The sequence below is a fragment of the Lampetra fluviatilis genome, chromosome 1 (genome assembly GCF_964198595.1).
Source record: "Lampetra fluviatilis chromosome 1, kcLamFluv1.1, whole genome shotgun sequence".
NCBI lineage: Eukaryota > Metazoa > Chordata > Hyperoartia > Petromyzontiformes > Petromyzontidae > Lampetra > Lampetra fluviatilis.
In genome coordinates, this window is record NC_136275.1 from 12,398,070 (window position 1) to 12,416,227 (window position 18,158).

The following is an 18,158-nucleotide window of genomic DNA, read 5'->3' on the forward strand; positions in this document are numbered from 1 at the left end:
TGCCCTTCGTTGTTGGAGGGGCGACTGCCACCAACTGCCCAGTAGGGCGTCCCCTCACGTCTGCCTCAAAACTGCCCTCCCATAAAGGCCGATCTTGACACCGCTGGTACCAAGCCTTTCCGACAAGTCCACTCAGCTCCACATCCTCCCGTACCGCATGAAGTCCATCTCTTCTCCAGCCCGTGTCGTGCCCGTTTGGCCCCCCTCTATCCGCCAAAACAGAAGCTGATTTGTGGGGCATGCTGTAGCCTGGGCACGCAGCCCCCCCACCCAACGCAGACCCCCTCGCGCCCCGACCGATTAACCACGCCCCCTCCGCCCCCTTGCCGCCAAGCCCCGCCCCCTTGCCACGAAGCCCCGCCCTCTTCTCGCGAAGCCCCGCCCCCTTGCCGCGAAGCCCCGTCCCCTTGTCGCGAAGCCCCGCCCCTTGCCGCGAAGCCCCGCCCATCGCCCCGCCTCTCTTCTTGGCCACGCCCCTCCCGGAACCCCCCTTCATTCATTGTGGCTTGAGCTAAAGCGTTCGCCTCGGTGCAACAGAGCAATTAACAGCGTCTCGGGCGAATATCAAACGCTACTTCACGACAGCAACAACAGGAACATTTTATCCGTAATTGGGTGATTGTTTTATCCTTGTGGTTTTCGCGTTTGTTTTAAGCCTCTACGGTAAGTTCCGCGTCACGCTTACTTAGCAGCGGTTTGACTGCACATTTGTCGCACAGTGACTTTGCTGGTTGTATTTCTAATACATGTCAGTGCTGCTCATCGGAGGATATGTGTCATTTGTACTTTATTTAGTAATAGTTTGTATTATAATCACAGATATGTCGATGTTAGGAGTCGCGACGTCTGCCAGTGATGGTGAGAGTTGAGGTTTGTCCCGAGAGACTCGGCTGACGATTTGAAGGCTTGGGCCCATTCTGAATTATGATACAGTAGACTATTAATTTTTGTACTGTATACTAATAGCACTAAGAAGAACTGCATTACTCTCCACAACACACTATCTAGCAGGGTTTCATCAGACGATGCGTGATGAACCCCATCTGCTTATCGCTGAGGTCGGTTGTGTACGGTATAACACTCAGTTTGTGATGTAAGTAAGTCACTGATGTGAATAAACTGCAGTCATTTGGACGACTCGTGAGTAGATGTGGTCCGCTCACTCCACATTGCTGTGGCCGCGACTGTACTTTACTGTTATGACATACAGCAGCATCAATTGCTCATTAACTAATGGTCATTAATTTGCAATTGTCAGCACGTTATGCCAACAAACCATGAGACCCAGCTGCCATAAATAGGCTGGAAATGAATGATGGTCACGTTGCAGTGTTAAATGTGCCAACTACTTTTAATAGTGTAATGTCAGATTATCTTTTGTACATGAATTCTGTCAGCAGTGGCATTGGGCTAGCCACGTGCTTCTGATCCTATTACATGTGCTTAGTCTGTGGTGACGGATGACACTGGGCCCATTACAATTGATTAATCACAACCCATATCATTCAAAGTCAGGGACTGCACTTGCAAGTTATACTGTGCTGCATTGAAATACCAATGCTAGGCTCCTCGTAAAACGCAATAAATTTCTCACTGACTCCACGCATAATTTCGGTTTGGTTTAAATGTGGTCTTTTCCCCATAGGTTTAGTGATGAAAGTGCGTAAATCGTCACATTTACACTTAGGATGGGGTATATTATTAACATTCCATATACAGAGTTAACAAGTGTGTCATTGTGTAATTGTGCCTATGGCCAAAGCACATGGAACACGCCCAAACATCGTCAAATCTCGGAAGCTAAGCAGCCCTGAGCCTGGATAGTGATTTGACGGGAGACCATTATGCATAATAGATGTAGGCTTCCGCCTGGCTGTATCATCAGCATATGGTAGTGCAGGAAAATCCATCGTATTTGTACAATGCTTAATCGCTTATGCTTCCCCTTCAAAACGTACTTGACCAGTGTGGTGAAGTATGGTCAAATATCCTCCACGGGGTGGCCAGGTCCACGTCACGCAGTGGATTGATAAAATGGTTATGTAATGTATTGGCGTTTCAGTATTTTAAAGCCCTCTCTCTCTCTGCATAGACTATGAGCCTTAAAACTTTGCAATCGCCAAAATATTGTACTTTATACCACATCTAATACAATAAACCGTCTGCCAAATGAACCAGACTACAAAGCTGTATTGGATATCACTAGTGATCGGGCTTAGACAACTTTAAGCGAGAATTACCTGGATCTTGTGCAGTGATCACATTTCATAAGTCGGCCAAATGTATGTCATCAGTTTGTAAACCAGATTTAGCATGCACACCGCCCAGGGAAAACCTGACAACCGAGTAAACAACAACATAGGCATTGTATGTATTTTCTGTTTAAGCAAACAACGAGGTTATCTTCTCGCTCATTGCCTTTTCGATGTGGCCGTTTTACCACTGTACTGCTTGGCGTAGGGTTATGCAAATATTTGTCTTTTAAACACTCCATTATCATTTTATTTGCTTTTTTAAATGGACAGCAACTAAGGTTGTGAAAATCCATAATTTATATGGAATAGCATTTCTAAACTCCATACCATTTCCACTTGGTGTGATTATGCACTGTAATCCAAGACCATTATCGGAGGGGCTTTACAGACACTTGGTCACTCTTGTTATAAATTTATGGCAGTAAGTTATTTACAACCAGTGTTTTTTTCTGCCTGTATAGCACAGTTCACTTGCAGTTAATTTCATGGAATGCTTGCACACAATAAGACATTGTGTCCCGTAAATTTAATGTCTTGTGTTTTTCTGTCAGGTCCCACAAAAATTTTGATAATTTATAAAATTGAATACGAGTAGTGTGACTACATACAATTATATCTTTTTTATTTTACTTAATTGCTCAGGACATTGTATTTTGGTAATTTGTATTTGACAGTAGTGTCCTTTTGCAATGAGTAATTTGCGCTTCTGTACTGTAATGGTGTTAAACGTGTCTACATTAAAATACGTGCAGCTTTTAAATGGCGAAAAACGGATTATTGCCTTGGCAACTTGTTCATTTGGTTTTAAGAAGTAGCTGTAAAACAACGTTTTCGTAATACAATTGCAGGTACAAAAGGTTTTCTCTACAAAAGAAAATATTTTATCTTATCGGTAGTGTCAGCATTTTTTCACTGATAATTATAAAGGCTTCTATGATTAATAATGTGGATGTCTTGCTTTGTTTGTGAGAAGGAATGACAAAGCTTTGAGTTTAATTAAACTGGCATGTGAATGCAGGTAAATTGAGAAATTACAGAATATAAATGGTATGCTTTTGTATTTTACTTCAGGTCATGTCTGCAAAAGCTGTTCGTGAGGCGACTGGAAAATTTCTAGTGCACAAACACCTGAGTGCTGCAGTGTCCGTTCAAAACAAATCGCGTCATGCCACCCTCACCTCCGAAACTGACTGGGATCGGCTTGTCCAGGAACATCCCTGGCTACTTGATCATGTGAGCTAAAACTGAGTTGAATTGAAAATGTTGTTACACAGTTGTGACTGAATGCTTGTGAACACACTTAAATTGTTCTGCTGAAAGTAGCTTGACCAGTGGAACCAGTATAAAGACTTGAATGTTCTACTCAAACTGGAATGTAACTTTTAACACGTTTCATGTAGACATATTTAGTTAATTTAATGTACAGGGGTGTTGGACGGGTTGGACGAGTAGCGATCAATATTGTTGATGCGAAACGAAGCATCCATCTATCAAATTAATTTATCCTTGAGCCCAACATACGTTAAGCATTCAGTTAAGGGTGACCCCTGCGGCCATTCGAGGCAACTGCATTCATCATCATCAGCCATGGTCAAACTTCCGCTTGTTGAAGGCCCACTGCAAGCTGCAGCCACCTCTTGCAATTTAACACGTAGGCTTTCGCGACCAGTATTCATCATATAGGTTTTTGGGTTAGATCGCGTTATTCATAAATGTGTTCCAACCCTCCCCCAAACGACACGGCCAATCAGTAAAAAGTGTCACGTTGACAAAAGACAAATAGTTCACTACTTTAGCCCATCGGTGTGTTGAAGAGTGAATCCACAACATTTACAATTTGAGTACGACGTTTCGCTGGAAATTACATCCAGCATCTTCGGGCGATTTACCAGAATAGTGAAGCCATCCACCTGCTTCCGGATGACGTCATCATTGTTGAACCTCATCACGTTTCGAGATCACAGGCAGGTGTGGGGGTGTATGCAATTATGTAATAGATCAGATCAGCCACTTACCATGTGACTCACTTGTAAGGAATTGTAATGTGTTGTGTATTACTTAATAATACGCTTCCAGGCTGCACTGAGTCTGTAGCTATCAGAGTGGTTGAAATTATTTGAATTCTCAATTTTGATTGATTTTCTAACTCGTCTTGGCCAGTAATAATTAGTTCTGCATAAAACTCCAACGTTATCAAAATCAATTGAATGTCCTTGGCAAACATTTAGCATGTGACTCAACCCTGACGCCTGTATATTTAGAGTTTACATGTTCTCCCCGTCGTCACGTGAATTTCTCTCCGGGTCCACTGATTTTTCCCTCCACATTTAGAATCAACATGCGTTTGGAGTATATATAGCTCGGTGGGCTTTTCCTGATAAAATAAAAAAATAGTTGATTCTTAATAGTTGTAGTTTTACATTTATTCAATAATTGAATGTCCTCTGGGTATTCTGTTAGTGACCATCTCTCCACATTAAAGAGTGAATGGCACGCGTTTCCCAAATGTAGAAAAGGAAAATTAAGAATATTAGTGAGCAGTGGCACAATGATTCATCCTCCCTATTAGTTATCTGTCGTTCTGAGATGTATTCCGGCAACAGCTTGTCTAAGTGTCAAGTGATATCTGAACCAGTCCTGGGTCCTTCGCACTTCACCAACCTGCACTTACCAATGTCGCGAAGAGTGATTAAACAGCCACCACAACCACAAAGGAATAGGAATCTTTCAACCAGCAGTGGATTGACAAAAGGGATGTAAGTTACTTTTTTTATCAAATACTCCTTGTTGCTTTTGTTGCAGAGGCTGGTGGTGAAGCCTGACCAGCTAATTAAGCGCCGTGGAAAGCTTGGACTGATTGGCGTCAACTTAGATTTACAAGGTGTACAGGAGTGGATTAGAACGCGAATAGGTCAGGAGATCCAGGTCAGTTTTTGTTTACACAAATTAAGCTATTCATCATGAAGACATTTAACTGAGCTTACAATTAGCAGGTTATTAATGTTGTGAAGGATCAGTGCTTGCACAGCTTGTGTGGTTTAGCTATATATGATAGCAGATTGATTTTATTTTTGATGTTATGTTTACTCATAGTTTTCAATGTCCGCTTACAGATAATTGGATATTTTATCATCGTGGTTTTACCAGAAGGAATTGTTAAATTCATTTATTCTGATAAATAAATGCTGAATAATCACATTTTCTTAATATTGTTTTGTTTCAGGTTGAAGCAGCTTCAGGCATATTGAAGAACTTTATAATTGAACCTTTTGTACCCCACAAACAGGTAATATGATAAAATAAGCAATTTTCTCCAAATGATAGTCATCAAGAAATATCAATTCATTCGCTGTTTATATTAGGGTAGTATATATACCATAACATTTTAATGCAGTTGATAGCCTGGTTCACTGGCTTGTAGCAGATTGTATACTGTGCACTGAATAAAAATACTGAACATTAAAAATGCATGTCAAAGTTTAATTTGTGTCCGAAACTTGTTTTTATTTACAATGTATTTTTTAAAAATATTTTTCAGCTCAAGCTGATGTTTATTCACATTACAGAGTTTACAGGCATCGTGTATCAGTTTCTAAATAAATACATGAATGTTAATTTTTGATAAGTAAAGATGCCCTTAATACAATTTTCATATTTAACATTCCACTTTTTGTAAATATTGAATGTACTTTTCGTTATTTAGTGAAGGCTTGATTTCAGTTAATATTAAAGTTGTAGATTATTTATTGCATGAGATGTCATTGAGTTCACCGCCTACCGTTTCTGGCAGGAGGAGGAGTTTTATGTGTGCATTTACGCAACCCGCGAGGGTGATGTGGTGCTCTTCCACCACGAGGGAGGGGTCGACGTGGGGGATGTGGACTCCAAGGCTCTGCGCTTCCTAGTGGGTATTGACAAGGGCCTGACGCAAGAACAGGTGAAGACGCAGCTTCTGGTGAACGTGCCTGGTCCCCGCCAAGAGTGAGTACAGCAATGCTAGGCTGGTTTTGTCCATAAGATAATGGACAATGTATAATATTCCTGATGGAGATTTGTTAACGCCTTCCAACTAAGGTTGAAAGCATGAATGCATGAGTGCTGACCCTGCTTGTCTGTCAATCCATCTGTCTGTAGGGGGTAGATAGGCACAATTGTTCTAGAGAAAACTAACCAAATTGATTGAAGGGTCGTCATGAACTTGGTGATAAAACAGCACTCAAAGGATTATCTCTGGCAGTCAAGGCTATGATGTCATCACATGTAACTTGATCTCATGTCCCACAGCTTGAAAAGTTAGTTATTATTGCTAATTAAACTCCTCTAAGGACAAACGCATGTTGTTGAAAACTGTTACATAATCCATGTGTATCATGAGTTTTATTGTAATTGAGTGAATAATGAAGTAAACACATGAACAATGATACGTTTTCATATTTTTTAAATACAATTTTTCTAATTATTGTTAAACAAAGATGTGTATTAGAATGTGTACCAACGATTTAAAATAAAACACGTTTTAATTTAATTGAAAGAATGTTTTTAAAATATTAGTCACTCATAAATGCAGTAATTAAAGATGTCTGCTTTTTTCAGGGTTCTAGCAAGTTTTGTCACTGAGCTCTTCAAGTTGTTTGAAGACCTATACTTCACTTACCTGGAGATAAATCCACTCGGTATAGTGCACCTATCATTGTCTAATTTTGTCTGCCTGCTTACCTTTGCCACCATCCATCTTGCCAAGCACCTTACGACTTGCCCCTCACCTACCCCCATGCGTTTTGACAGCATATTAATCACCATAATTGTTGTGTACTAAACTGAAGCATAGCTTAATCAGTTGTTTCTGGTGTATTGCAGGGTGTAATGCAATGATGTGTTGTTTGTGTGGTGCAGTTGTAACAGATGATGGGGTGTATGTGCTGGATATGGCTGCCAAGTTGGATGCCACAGCAGACTATCTCTGCAAGGCCAAATGGGGCGATATTGAATTTCCACCCCCATTCGGCCGTGAAGCCTACCCAGAGGTAATAAACTATCTGACACGGGCATATTTTGTTTCCTGGTCTCAATAATTGCACATAAATATTCACAGATAAATGTTGTATCAGGTGTGCCCTGTTTATTCAGTGTTATATAAGTATGTTTTGCATTTCAAAATGATTCCAATGCCCTTATGGTTTAGAGACAGTCTACATCTAATAGTGTATTCACAGTACTGGTTTTATATGTGAATAGGAAGCGTACATCGCTGATCTCGATGCGAAGAGTGGTGCCAGCCTGAAGTTGACCATCCTAAATCCCAGGGGTCGGATCTGGACCATGGTAGCTGGTGGAGGGGCATCTGTCGTCTACAGGTCTTTGAAAATGTTCAATTTGCTTAAAAAATATATACATTTTTACAATTTCGTATTGATAAATGCTTTCAATATAACTTGTTTGAGTCTTATTTCAAACGTCACCGGCTGTACTTTTGAATGTCAATTTACGCAATTGATGCATATTTTGTCACTTAATTTGAATATGTCCTTCCTCTATTTTATTCTCATTCAAATAGTGACACCATCTGTGATCTGGGTGCAATGGAGGAGCTTGCTAATTATGGAGAGTACTCTGGTGCACCCAGCGAGCAGCAGACATATGACTATGCCAAAACCATCCTGTCACTCATGACTCGTGAAAAGCACGCAGATGGTAAGTGCACATCCCTGATACAGAGCATTTTGCTTCCTGGCAGTAAATGCAGGGTCTATAGGATACGTTACCAGAATAATGTGAATTGTTTAAATTCATCTTATCAATGAGAGGCCCTATTGAACATTTTTGAGAAAATATCCTTGGTTTTCTGGCTCTTAAAAGGTCAAACGATGACTTCTGTTACATCAGACTAATTTTCTTTCAGGGAAAGTGCTCATCATTGGAGGAGGCATTGCTAACTTCACAAACGTCGCTGCAACCTTCAAAGTACGTTGTTGCCATTATATTTTACATTAGAATTAAACAGATCCCAAAGTTTATTAATGACCATAATTGCAACTTTAAATTGAAATACCTTTCATGCAAGTAATTTAGATTTTTTTTGTTGAGTGTGGTTTTGATGATGTTCATGTAAAATTCATTGTGGCGCTTGAGAATCTTTAATCTATTTACTCACATGACAGGGCATTGTGCGAGCAATCAAAGATTTCCGGGCTCGTCTAAAGGAAAATGGCGTGAGCATTTTTGTGCGACGTGGAGGCCCCAACTACCAAGAGGGCCTTCGTGTCATGCGCGAAGTTGGTGAGTTTTGTTTGAATTAAGATGCAGTAATACAGAAGGCATTGGGCAGTACCATTGTACATCATTCGGGATTATGGATAATTCGGCAAGGACAGAGCCCCATATGTGTTGAATTAACAAAGGTTTACTGTATAAATAAAATAAAATCACCAGACATATTTGCTGAACCACAGATAATCCTGAGCCTAAATGCCAGAATTATTAACATTAAAAAGCAAAACTATTTAAAAACAAAATCGAATGAGTAAATTAAATGCATTGCACTGAGTGAGTTGATTTTTGTAAGGCTATTTCTTATGCATATAACCAACAGGTCAGACAACAGGCATTCCAATCCATGTGTTCGGCACGGAGACGCACATGACGGCCATAGTGGGAATGGCGCTGGGGCTGCGGCCCATCCCGGACACCACGCCAGCGGAGGCTCACACTGCCAACTTTCTCCTGAATGCTAGCACGCAATCCGCAGTGAGACTCAACACATGCAACTTTTATTCTTAGATTTTTTATGCTTAAAATTGTGTATCTTCTATGAATATTATTATCTACAATCAGAAATTGTATTACAGTTGATCCAATACAGGAAAGTGGCAATCTAAAAATTAACCAAACAAAGCTATCGTTCCAAAAATGTTGGTATACCAGTGAGGGCATTGGCTAATTCCAATTTATGTTTTTGCATCTTAGCTAAATTCACATCTCCGAGCAAGTGTGTTGTCTATGAGTTGATGTGCGCACTGTAAAGAAATGTAGTTTCTAATGTGCTACATCGATGATGTGGGCAATGATGTTTCATCAAATAGTAATCTGATTTAAACAAAAAAATTGTCACAAGATGAATGCTATTTATGTATTCATCTGTCTATCCATGGCTGGATTTAGGTTCGTATTTCATAGCAATTATCTTTGTTGCTTGCCAGTGTAGAATATTTATTCACTATTAACATGGAGTTATGCAATATAGCAATATTTCAAGTTCAAAAGCGATAATGAGATGTCAAAAAATTGGGAATAGGTGGCAATACCAATGAAAAAAATCTGACGCATACTACCATGGCAATTAGCCACATTTTGGCGATGCACATTTTTTTCCAACAAGTAAATCAGGTCCTAATTATGTATTAACATTAATAGATTCTGTAGGTTGTTTACATTGAAGATGATGATAACTCAATTAAATAATTAATTTTGCTTAAGATATAGACACTGTACACTTTAGATATGTAAGTAAGCCTCTTGTAAAATGTGCAATCCATGAATTTATATAAATGTCAAGTTTTGGTTTTTATTTGCTAACATCACAAGTATTTCAATTATCACTAATATGATATGTTGATATAAATGTAGCAAAATATTTAATCTATACCATTATGATTGTCTCCCTTGTTGACAAATATCTTAACTCAGATTTCATGGCAAATGTGCAAAATGATAGTGCTCAGTACAAAGTGAGCACAGGCCAAGTTGAAGTCTTTTGCAATGTTGGCATTTCAGACTGTATGGTTTATGTAGAAACCGCGTATGAATCGTGGCAAGACCCCGTATTGGTCATGTCGACAAGCCATATGATTTTCATCCATCCACAGAATACACCTGCTGCGAGTAGAAAGGGCTCTGTTTCAGAGGGTAACAGGAGCCAGGGCCGCAGGCACAGGTGCATGTCTGGGGAGCACCCTGGTGCAGCCACCCCTCGTGAGTTACTTCTCAAAATGAGTCTTGTAAACTTCATATTTAGAGCAATGTGTGTGCCATCCCACATAATAAAATGTGAATATAATGCTAGGTTCTGCTTTTTCATAATTTGGGCTTGCAATTTTGTGAAAATATCGCATTAAGCCATCAATGCTTATATTAATAGGACATTAACTTCCATAGGTGTAAACATAATTAAACTTTTAGTAAGTTTATATGTTCTTGACAGATTAAATGGTTTTATACTTTAATTCCAAAAATGTATGATGTGTATGTATAATTTTCACTTTGTTTTTCACAGGTAAACTGACAAAACTGTTTGGGAATCATACCAAGTCCATAATCTGGGGGATGCAGACACGTGCTGTGCAGGGCATGCTGGACTTTGACTATGTGTGCTCCCGTGAGGAGCCATCTGTTGCTGCCATGGTCTACCCTTTCACGTGAGTAAACAGCAAGCATCAATATATTTCCCAACAGGTTTAGTTGCCTTAAAATAAATATGCTGACAAAATGGCCAATAAAATCAAAGGTTTTGAAACAGGACCCTGCATTTGTGCACAAACCCACACTTTTTATATTGTTTTAAACTTGGTTAATCGCACATGACCAATGATTTGTACTCAAAATGGAATCCTTAAATAAGTCTGACAGTTTGAGGCAACTGCTTAGATCTGTATTCTCTTTTAGTCTTACTACCTTTTGCAGCCAAGAATAATTATCTTGTTACTTTGACTTTTTATATTGTGAGCAGTGGTGACCATAAGCAGAAATTCTACTGGGGCCATAAGGAGATCCTGATTCCAGTCTACAAGAGCATGGCTGAGGCTATGAAGAAGCATTCCGATGTGGATGTTCTCATCAGCTTTGCTTCTCTGCGCTCTGCCTATGACAGCACGGTGGAAACGTTGGGCTTTCCACAGGTGCACATCTCATTTTCGAGTATTCATTACATTGATTGGAAATTGTGAAGTTGGCGTTAAACATTTAATAAGCTCTTTTAATTCACTTTTGAAAAACACTTTTATGTCTCTTTGTGTTGTGCACTCTTGTCATTTGTGTGCAGATTCATACGATTGCAATTATTGCCGAAGGTATTCCAGAGGCCCTCACTCGGAAGCTGATAAAAATGGCGAATGAGAAGGGCGTCACCATCATCGGACCAGCCACGGTAAACGAAGTGCGCCTATTAGCACTGCTGTTTATCAGCTGTTATTTACACGTTATTCCTAAATGTCTTCATAACATATTTCACTGACTTTGCATACTTCATTGAATGTTATGTTTCCAGGTTGGTGGGATCAAGCCAGGCTGCTTTAAGATCGGGAACACGGGTGGCATGCTGGACAACATCCTAGCCTCCAAGCTGTACCGCCCGGGCAGTGTGGCATACGTGTCTCGCTCCGGCGGAATGTCAAACGAGCTCAACAACATTATCTCGCGCACAACAGACGGCGTGTATGAGGGTGTGGCGATCGGTGGGGACAGGTGTGAAAATTATAGCCTTTCTCACTATGTTCCTAGAGGGTAACAGGGATTTGTTTTGGGTTGTGATGCAGCTTTTAGAATTGTGACCAGTACAGCAGGCTTAACTCACATTTACATTTGAGCCTGTTTTATACATGAATCATTTGAGTTTTTTTCATTTATTACTGCAGATACCCTGGCTCCACTTTCCTTGAGCATGTGCTCCGATATCAAGACACTCCTGAAGTAAAGATGATCGTCTTGCTGGGGGAGGTACATCAAATTTTTCTTGTGATCTAATTTCGTTAATTAATAGCATGATCCGGTTGCTATATTCATTGCATGTGTTTTATTGTACGGCAGGTGGGGGGCACAGAGGAGTACAAGATTTGCCAGGACATCAAGGAAGGCCGTGTGACTAAACCTGTGGTGGCGTGGTGCATTGGAACCTGTGCCACGATGTTTACATCTGAAGTAATTAAATAACTCAAACATTTTATATCAAAGTACTTAATTGTAACAAACGTACAGTAAAATAAATTTGTATTGGCATATTGTATACATATGAGATAAAAACATGGATACATATAAAAATCTTTGGTTGTTTACAACAATTGTACAAAATATTTCTATGCCTTTTGTATTTTCTGACGTTCTTCGTGTTTATGTTTTGGAATCTCCTATTGTGCCCAGGTCCAGTTTGGCCACGCAGGCGCCTGTGCCAATCAAGACTCTGAGACTGCTGTCGCCAAGAACGCAGCTTTGACTGAAGCGGGGGCTTATGTCCCAAACAACTTTGATGAACTAGGAGATAAAATAAAGCAAGTTTTATGATGAGGATAGGTTGTCCCCTTTTTTCTGGCAACAAACAGGTGTTAAGATGTTAAAACACCAAACTGAAACCTTTTACAAGGAATCATGTCTGCATTAACCACGATACTTGTGGTCAGAATGCAAAAAAAAAACACTGATAATATATGAATTCTTTGAAACTGATTGGTCCACACCAGAGACAGCTTTCTTCGTCTCAAAACGGTGTTAGACCAGAGGATGCCAAAAGGCGTTTTATGATATTAAAATGCATAGCTTATTGTCAATGTAGAATAAACAATATTGCAAGTTAAAAGTTTGTATATGTTGAACGCTAACATGAATGCTTTGTGCTGTTAGGGCTGTGTATGACGACCTTGTGCAGCAAGGAGTGATCGTCCCAGCACCAGAAGTGCCTCCTCCAACTGTACCCATGGATTACTCCTGGGCCAGGGTGCGTGTGCATTCCGAGCTTATGTCCAGCTGTTCAGATATCCTGCAATTACTGTATGATACAAATAAATATATACATTTAAACCTGGAGTCATGAAGCCGTTTACAGGTAAACAAATTATTGAGGCTGTTTTTACAATTGTATATTTACGCAGGAACTGGGCCTCATCCGCAAGCCAGCATCCTTCATGACAAGCATCTGCGATGAGCGTGGCCAGGAGTTGGTCTACGCGGGCATGCCCATCACGGAGGTATTCAAGGAGGATATTGGCCTGGGTGGGGTGCTCGGCCTCCTTTGGTTCCAGCGCAGGTATGCTTCACAAGATGTAATTTCCTTGTCGACTGTATAGCAACAGTTTTTTACCTACCCTTGCAAAGGAAACCTATGGTACCAAATGTTTTCATCACTAGACTTTTACCAATTTTAATTGTGCTTATTTTCATAGTATTATCAGCGCTATACCGTCGTACAAATATGCACATTGTAGCAATGCCTGTGTTACACTGTCTATTTAAAATATTCATCACTAGACGTTATTAAATAAAGTTGCATTAATATAAATTAGCTACCAGTGAAGGGCGCTGTTTGGTGAGAAGTGATGACATTTGACTTTTAACATCTTAGTAAATTTTGTGCTTAATTAAATTATTCCCATACATAATTACATTTGTTTCTCTTGACGTTTCCGTGAAATAAGACATTAAACGTAATGCATAATTATTATAGGATATGCAATGCTTGGAAGGAAAATGACGTTGCTTATGCTTCCGTGTGCAGCTTGCCCAAATACGCCAGCAAGTTCATTGAGATGTGTCTCATGGTGACGGCTGATCACGGCCCTGCTGTGTCAGGCGCTCACAACACAATCGTGTGTGCTCGCGCAGGCAAGGACCTGGTCTCCAGCCTCACCTCCGGGCTGCTCACCATTGTGAGTCCCTTCACAGCAGAGCTGCCTCTTCATACCACATTCTAATAGACTATGAGCCAGATCCAAAATGGCAACCATATCTTTAGTAGTACCAATTTATTTATACGGCTAGTAGTGAATTACTTGATAACCCACTCATTTTAAATGTTTAGCACAATTCACTGTCATTTGCCACACTAAAACTGGAACCACTAAAGTTAGGCTACCTCAAGTGGTACCGGCAAGTGAAATAACTGCTCTCGGCTCATGGACTATAAGCCGAAAGTCATATTATTGCATGGCCACGGCTGCTTTAATTTTATATCTCCACACATTTCTATTCCGCGCCTCTTCTCTAAACACATCCACCGTCTTCAAATCTCATTTCACATCCTTCCATCTCACCTGTCTCCCTCTACTCCTTCTGCCCTCATACTCGGGTCTATTCACACTGGTTCCTAAAAGAGTATGTTAAGTGGTGGGATAATTATGTGTCTAATTTATTAACTGGTTTAATGTTTTCACTTAAAAAATATGTCCGTGCATTAAAATATAACATTTGGTCTGTTTGATTCTTTCCCCTGCAAACAGGGTGATCGTTTTGGAGGAGCTCTGGATGCAGCAGCTAAACAGTTCAGCCATGCATTTGACAGCGGTCAGATCCCCATGGACTTTGTTAATAAGATGAAAAAGGAAGGAAAGCTCATCATGGGCATTGGCCACCGTGTCAAGTCTGTAAGTAGTTGCTGGTGCAACAAAAGCAGAAATATTACACAATTATCATTACTACTTGCTAAGTGCTTTTATGTATAATTAGTAGTGTGAATATGATGATCATGAACATGGTGCGAATTAATTTTTTCACTGTTGGTGGTTTTGAAATGTAAATACCACTTGTATAAATAATGACAATATTGGCAATAACAATGGTCAGTGGAATAATATTAACCTTTGTGCACACCCACAGATTAACAATCCAGACGTGCGGGTACAGATCTTGAAGGAATATGCGCAACAAAAATTCCCGGCAACACCACTGCTAGACTATGCCCTGGAGGTGGAGAAGATCACCACATCCAAGGTGTGAACGAGATGATAATAACGTCCTTACAGTTGGTATCTGCTACATTTATTTGTATTTCACGTTTTGTTTATTTCAATTTGTATTCCTTAAAACTGATTGAATGCCCGCTCGGATGCATCTTATTTTGTACAACACACTTATGTCTCCAACAAAACAAATTAAAGTTCATATATCTTTATAAAAGTAGCTTTTGATTTGATGCAAGATGGCTGCTTGGAAAATATTAGCTACTACCTTGTGTGTCTTCCCTATTACTTCACTGGGTATGTTTTCACTGCAAGATCTTTACAACTGTGCATCTGTATCATCCAATTTAGAAACCCAACTTGATCCTGAATGTGGATGGCCTGATTGGTGTGGTGTTTGTTGATTTGCTGAGGAGCTGTGGAAGCTTCACAAGGTAACCTGCTCTGACAATTTAATTCAGATGGAGAAGTTTATTTATTGTGATTATTGACTTCGTTGTCATGTCTGATTTTCCTTCGCTGTATTCTTTGTAGATTTGAATATTGTTGTAATTTCAGGGAGGAGGCAGATGAGTATGTGGAGATCGGAGCACTCAATGGAATCTTCGTCTTGGGTAGAAGCATGGGCTTTATTGGTAACTTGAGTTTAGGTTTTTTCATACCTTGCACATTTATAGTTACAATTCAAAATATGTCGCAATCGCTCTTACATGTCACTCTAAGTTTGCTCGTTAAATTTAAATACTTGTGCAAATTTATCTTTGTGTTTTGCCTCTGCTTGGGTATGATTTCACCAGCAAAGCTTCACTTTGTGTTTACTACACAGGGCATTTTCTGGACCAGAAGCGCCTGAAGCAGGGTCTCTATCGCCACCCATGGGATGACATCTCCTACGTCCTGCCTGAGCACATGACCATGTGAATCCAACTTATTGCCATGCTGCAATCAGGGTCTTAAACTCAAATACATTTTATTTTATTCCGTACTTTTGGAAAGTATTTATATTTTATGGATGTGAAGTAATTTTATTAAGTTTTTCACTCATTTACTGGTCTAATGTCTTGGCGTGCATTGAGTGTTCATTATTTGCAATTGTGCATGTGGTATACAGCTGGCGAACGTGATGAGGAATATACAAAAATGCTTTTAAGTATAAAAGTATCCTCAATATTTACTCATTGTTTTACTGAAAATGCTCCATATTAGACTACCTACAGTATATCAAGCTGGGTTTCTTCTGTTTCCATCACTTGTGCTTTACTTTTTTGCACTTTCTATTAGTTAATAGTATAATTGTTAAAACACCCTAAGACTCATGTTTCGTGGTGGTCAAAACTGATGTCTTTAGATTTGCAAATGTGGATAGTAAACCATGCATTAGCTAAATTGCAGGGGTTAGAAAACATTCCTTTCAATATAGCAATGTTAAATGATAATAAACCAATGTTTTTCTTATAGTGCTGTAGATAATGCTACACAGCACAAATTAAGCTTATGGCGGGACCCTGGGGTCCCATAAGCCCCCGGCTCTCGCATAAACTGCGTTGCGACGTCATTTTATGTCTGTTGAAGGCAAACGATACGGCAATCTATCCCTCTCGACCAGCTCTCTATGATGCGCTAATCAACGTTTCAAAGTTTTGTTCATGACTACGGCAATTTTGGCAACGACGGGTGCTTTGTGAAGAACGAGAGGATTGATTGCTGGTGGGTCGTGGCGTTTATGTGCACGGTGGGACGCAGTCGCCAAAAATTAATTACGATTTTGACTTCTGTTTTATTCGGGACCCCGGGGTCCCGCCATAAGGTTCAAATGTCACACAAACCATTCTCCAAAGTACTATGTTCCATAGTGATCAGTTGACTACCTGATTTACATATGTAATGTTTGCTACATCACCGATTTAAAATCCATTCAGCTTGTAGGTGCAACATTGCTAAATTTGAAATTTACTGGCAAGATACTTAGAGGGTATAAAATTATTATCTATTAGGATATTTTTGGACATTTAAAGGAAACTGTTATGTTAACTTTGTGGGGGTATGATATTTTTTTAAGTTGAGGTTCAGCTTAGGTGAAAAGCTGTGAATGCTGAGAAATACTATGGTGGGCAACATGAGGCCCAAGACATTCTAGACAATGGACTACATACAGAACTTAAAAAAGTAATTGTACTCAAATGTGGAAAGTTGTATTGGCCTCTGAATAGTTCCAAAGATAATGAAAATGATTTAAGGTAATTGGTGATCTTTTGTGACGTTTTGGCTGCTGTCTTATTGACAATCTTAATTATTTTCGTTTTTAAGTATTTCTATCTTATGAAAAAGTTACCATGCATTTGTTTTTTTATTCATTACAAGGGCAGTAAACATTGGAATTGTATGTTTGCTACATTCAAATACGTTCTTATTTTGCTGTTTGGTGTGTTTAAACATTTTAAAGAATAAATTCAGTTGCACCTGTCAAATACAGCCATTCCTGTCGATCTATGTGTGTTTTGTACGTTGTTGTGGCTTTGTATAATGTTCATAAAACACCTAACATGTTTAGCTGCCAACAATAACTGGCATGTGCACAATTATCCTGACAATGTACACTCGTTCATAACCCACTTGAATCACAACTATTTACAATACTTTACAAGTATGCATCATAAGGTCGCACTCATTGCACAAAAAGTCCTTGCCACAAATGAACCACAATACCCATAATGTGTTTTGGGTTAGATCGCATAAATATAAATGTGTCGTTGAACCCACCACCACCCGACAAGGCCAATTATGTTTTTCACGTAAACAGAACATGCCACATCGTTGCTAGTACAGCGCACCGGTGTGTTGGAGGGCAAATCCACAACATTTACAACCCGAGTATGACGTTTTGCCAGTAATTGCAACTAGCATCATCAGGCGGACAACCAGATTTGTGGAGAGATCCTGTTTCGTTCCTTAGGAATATATTTGATGACGTCACTTGTGAGCCCTTCACGTGCGAAGGGGGGGGGGGATTAATGAATGCATATACATTACAATGGGTATCCATTACCAGTTGGGTTATTCACATTATGCATGCACATTGTTCTTGTATTTCCTGTCGTTTGTGTGCACTAAAATAGCAGTACCTATTATTGTTTGTGCACCGGTAATCCACAACGTATAAGCATGCATTTCAACAATGTATTATTTGATTATTCGCTTCCAAGCAGCACTAAGCCTGTAGCTATTCGAACAGTATATAAAAAAAAAT

General features: G+C 39.7%; 1 protein-coding gene across 1 annotated transcript; it reads left to right on the forward strand.

Moving 5' to 3' along the window:
• The first annotated feature begins 485 nt into the window (after positions 1-485).
• On the forward strand, positions 486-17,379 carry LOC144932408 (ATP-citrate synthase-like). Its single transcript, XM_078856436.1, has 28 exons — positions 486-663; positions 3,327-3,488; positions 5,058-5,180; positions 5,479-5,541; positions 6,046-6,236; positions 6,849-6,928; positions 7,149-7,279; positions 7,491-7,609; positions 7,810-7,946; positions 8,155-8,216; positions 8,414-8,531; positions 8,845-8,999; positions 10,118-10,223; positions 10,525-10,666; positions 10,978-11,146; positions 11,290-11,394; positions 11,515-11,711; positions 11,882-11,963; positions 12,054-12,164; positions 12,384-12,511; positions 12,861-12,954; positions 13,109-13,263; positions 13,732-13,882; positions 14,453-14,596; positions 14,829-14,942; positions 15,263-15,345; positions 15,470-15,546; positions 15,738-17,379. Exons 2-28 carry the CDS (start codon positions 3,330-3,332, stop codon positions 15,830-15,832), a joined length of 3,291 nt encoding a protein of 1,096 aa, XP_078712562.1. The 5' UTR covers positions 486-663; positions 3,327-3,329; the 3' UTR covers positions 15,833-17,379.
• The last annotated feature ends 779 nt before the right edge of the window (positions 17,380-18,158 follow it).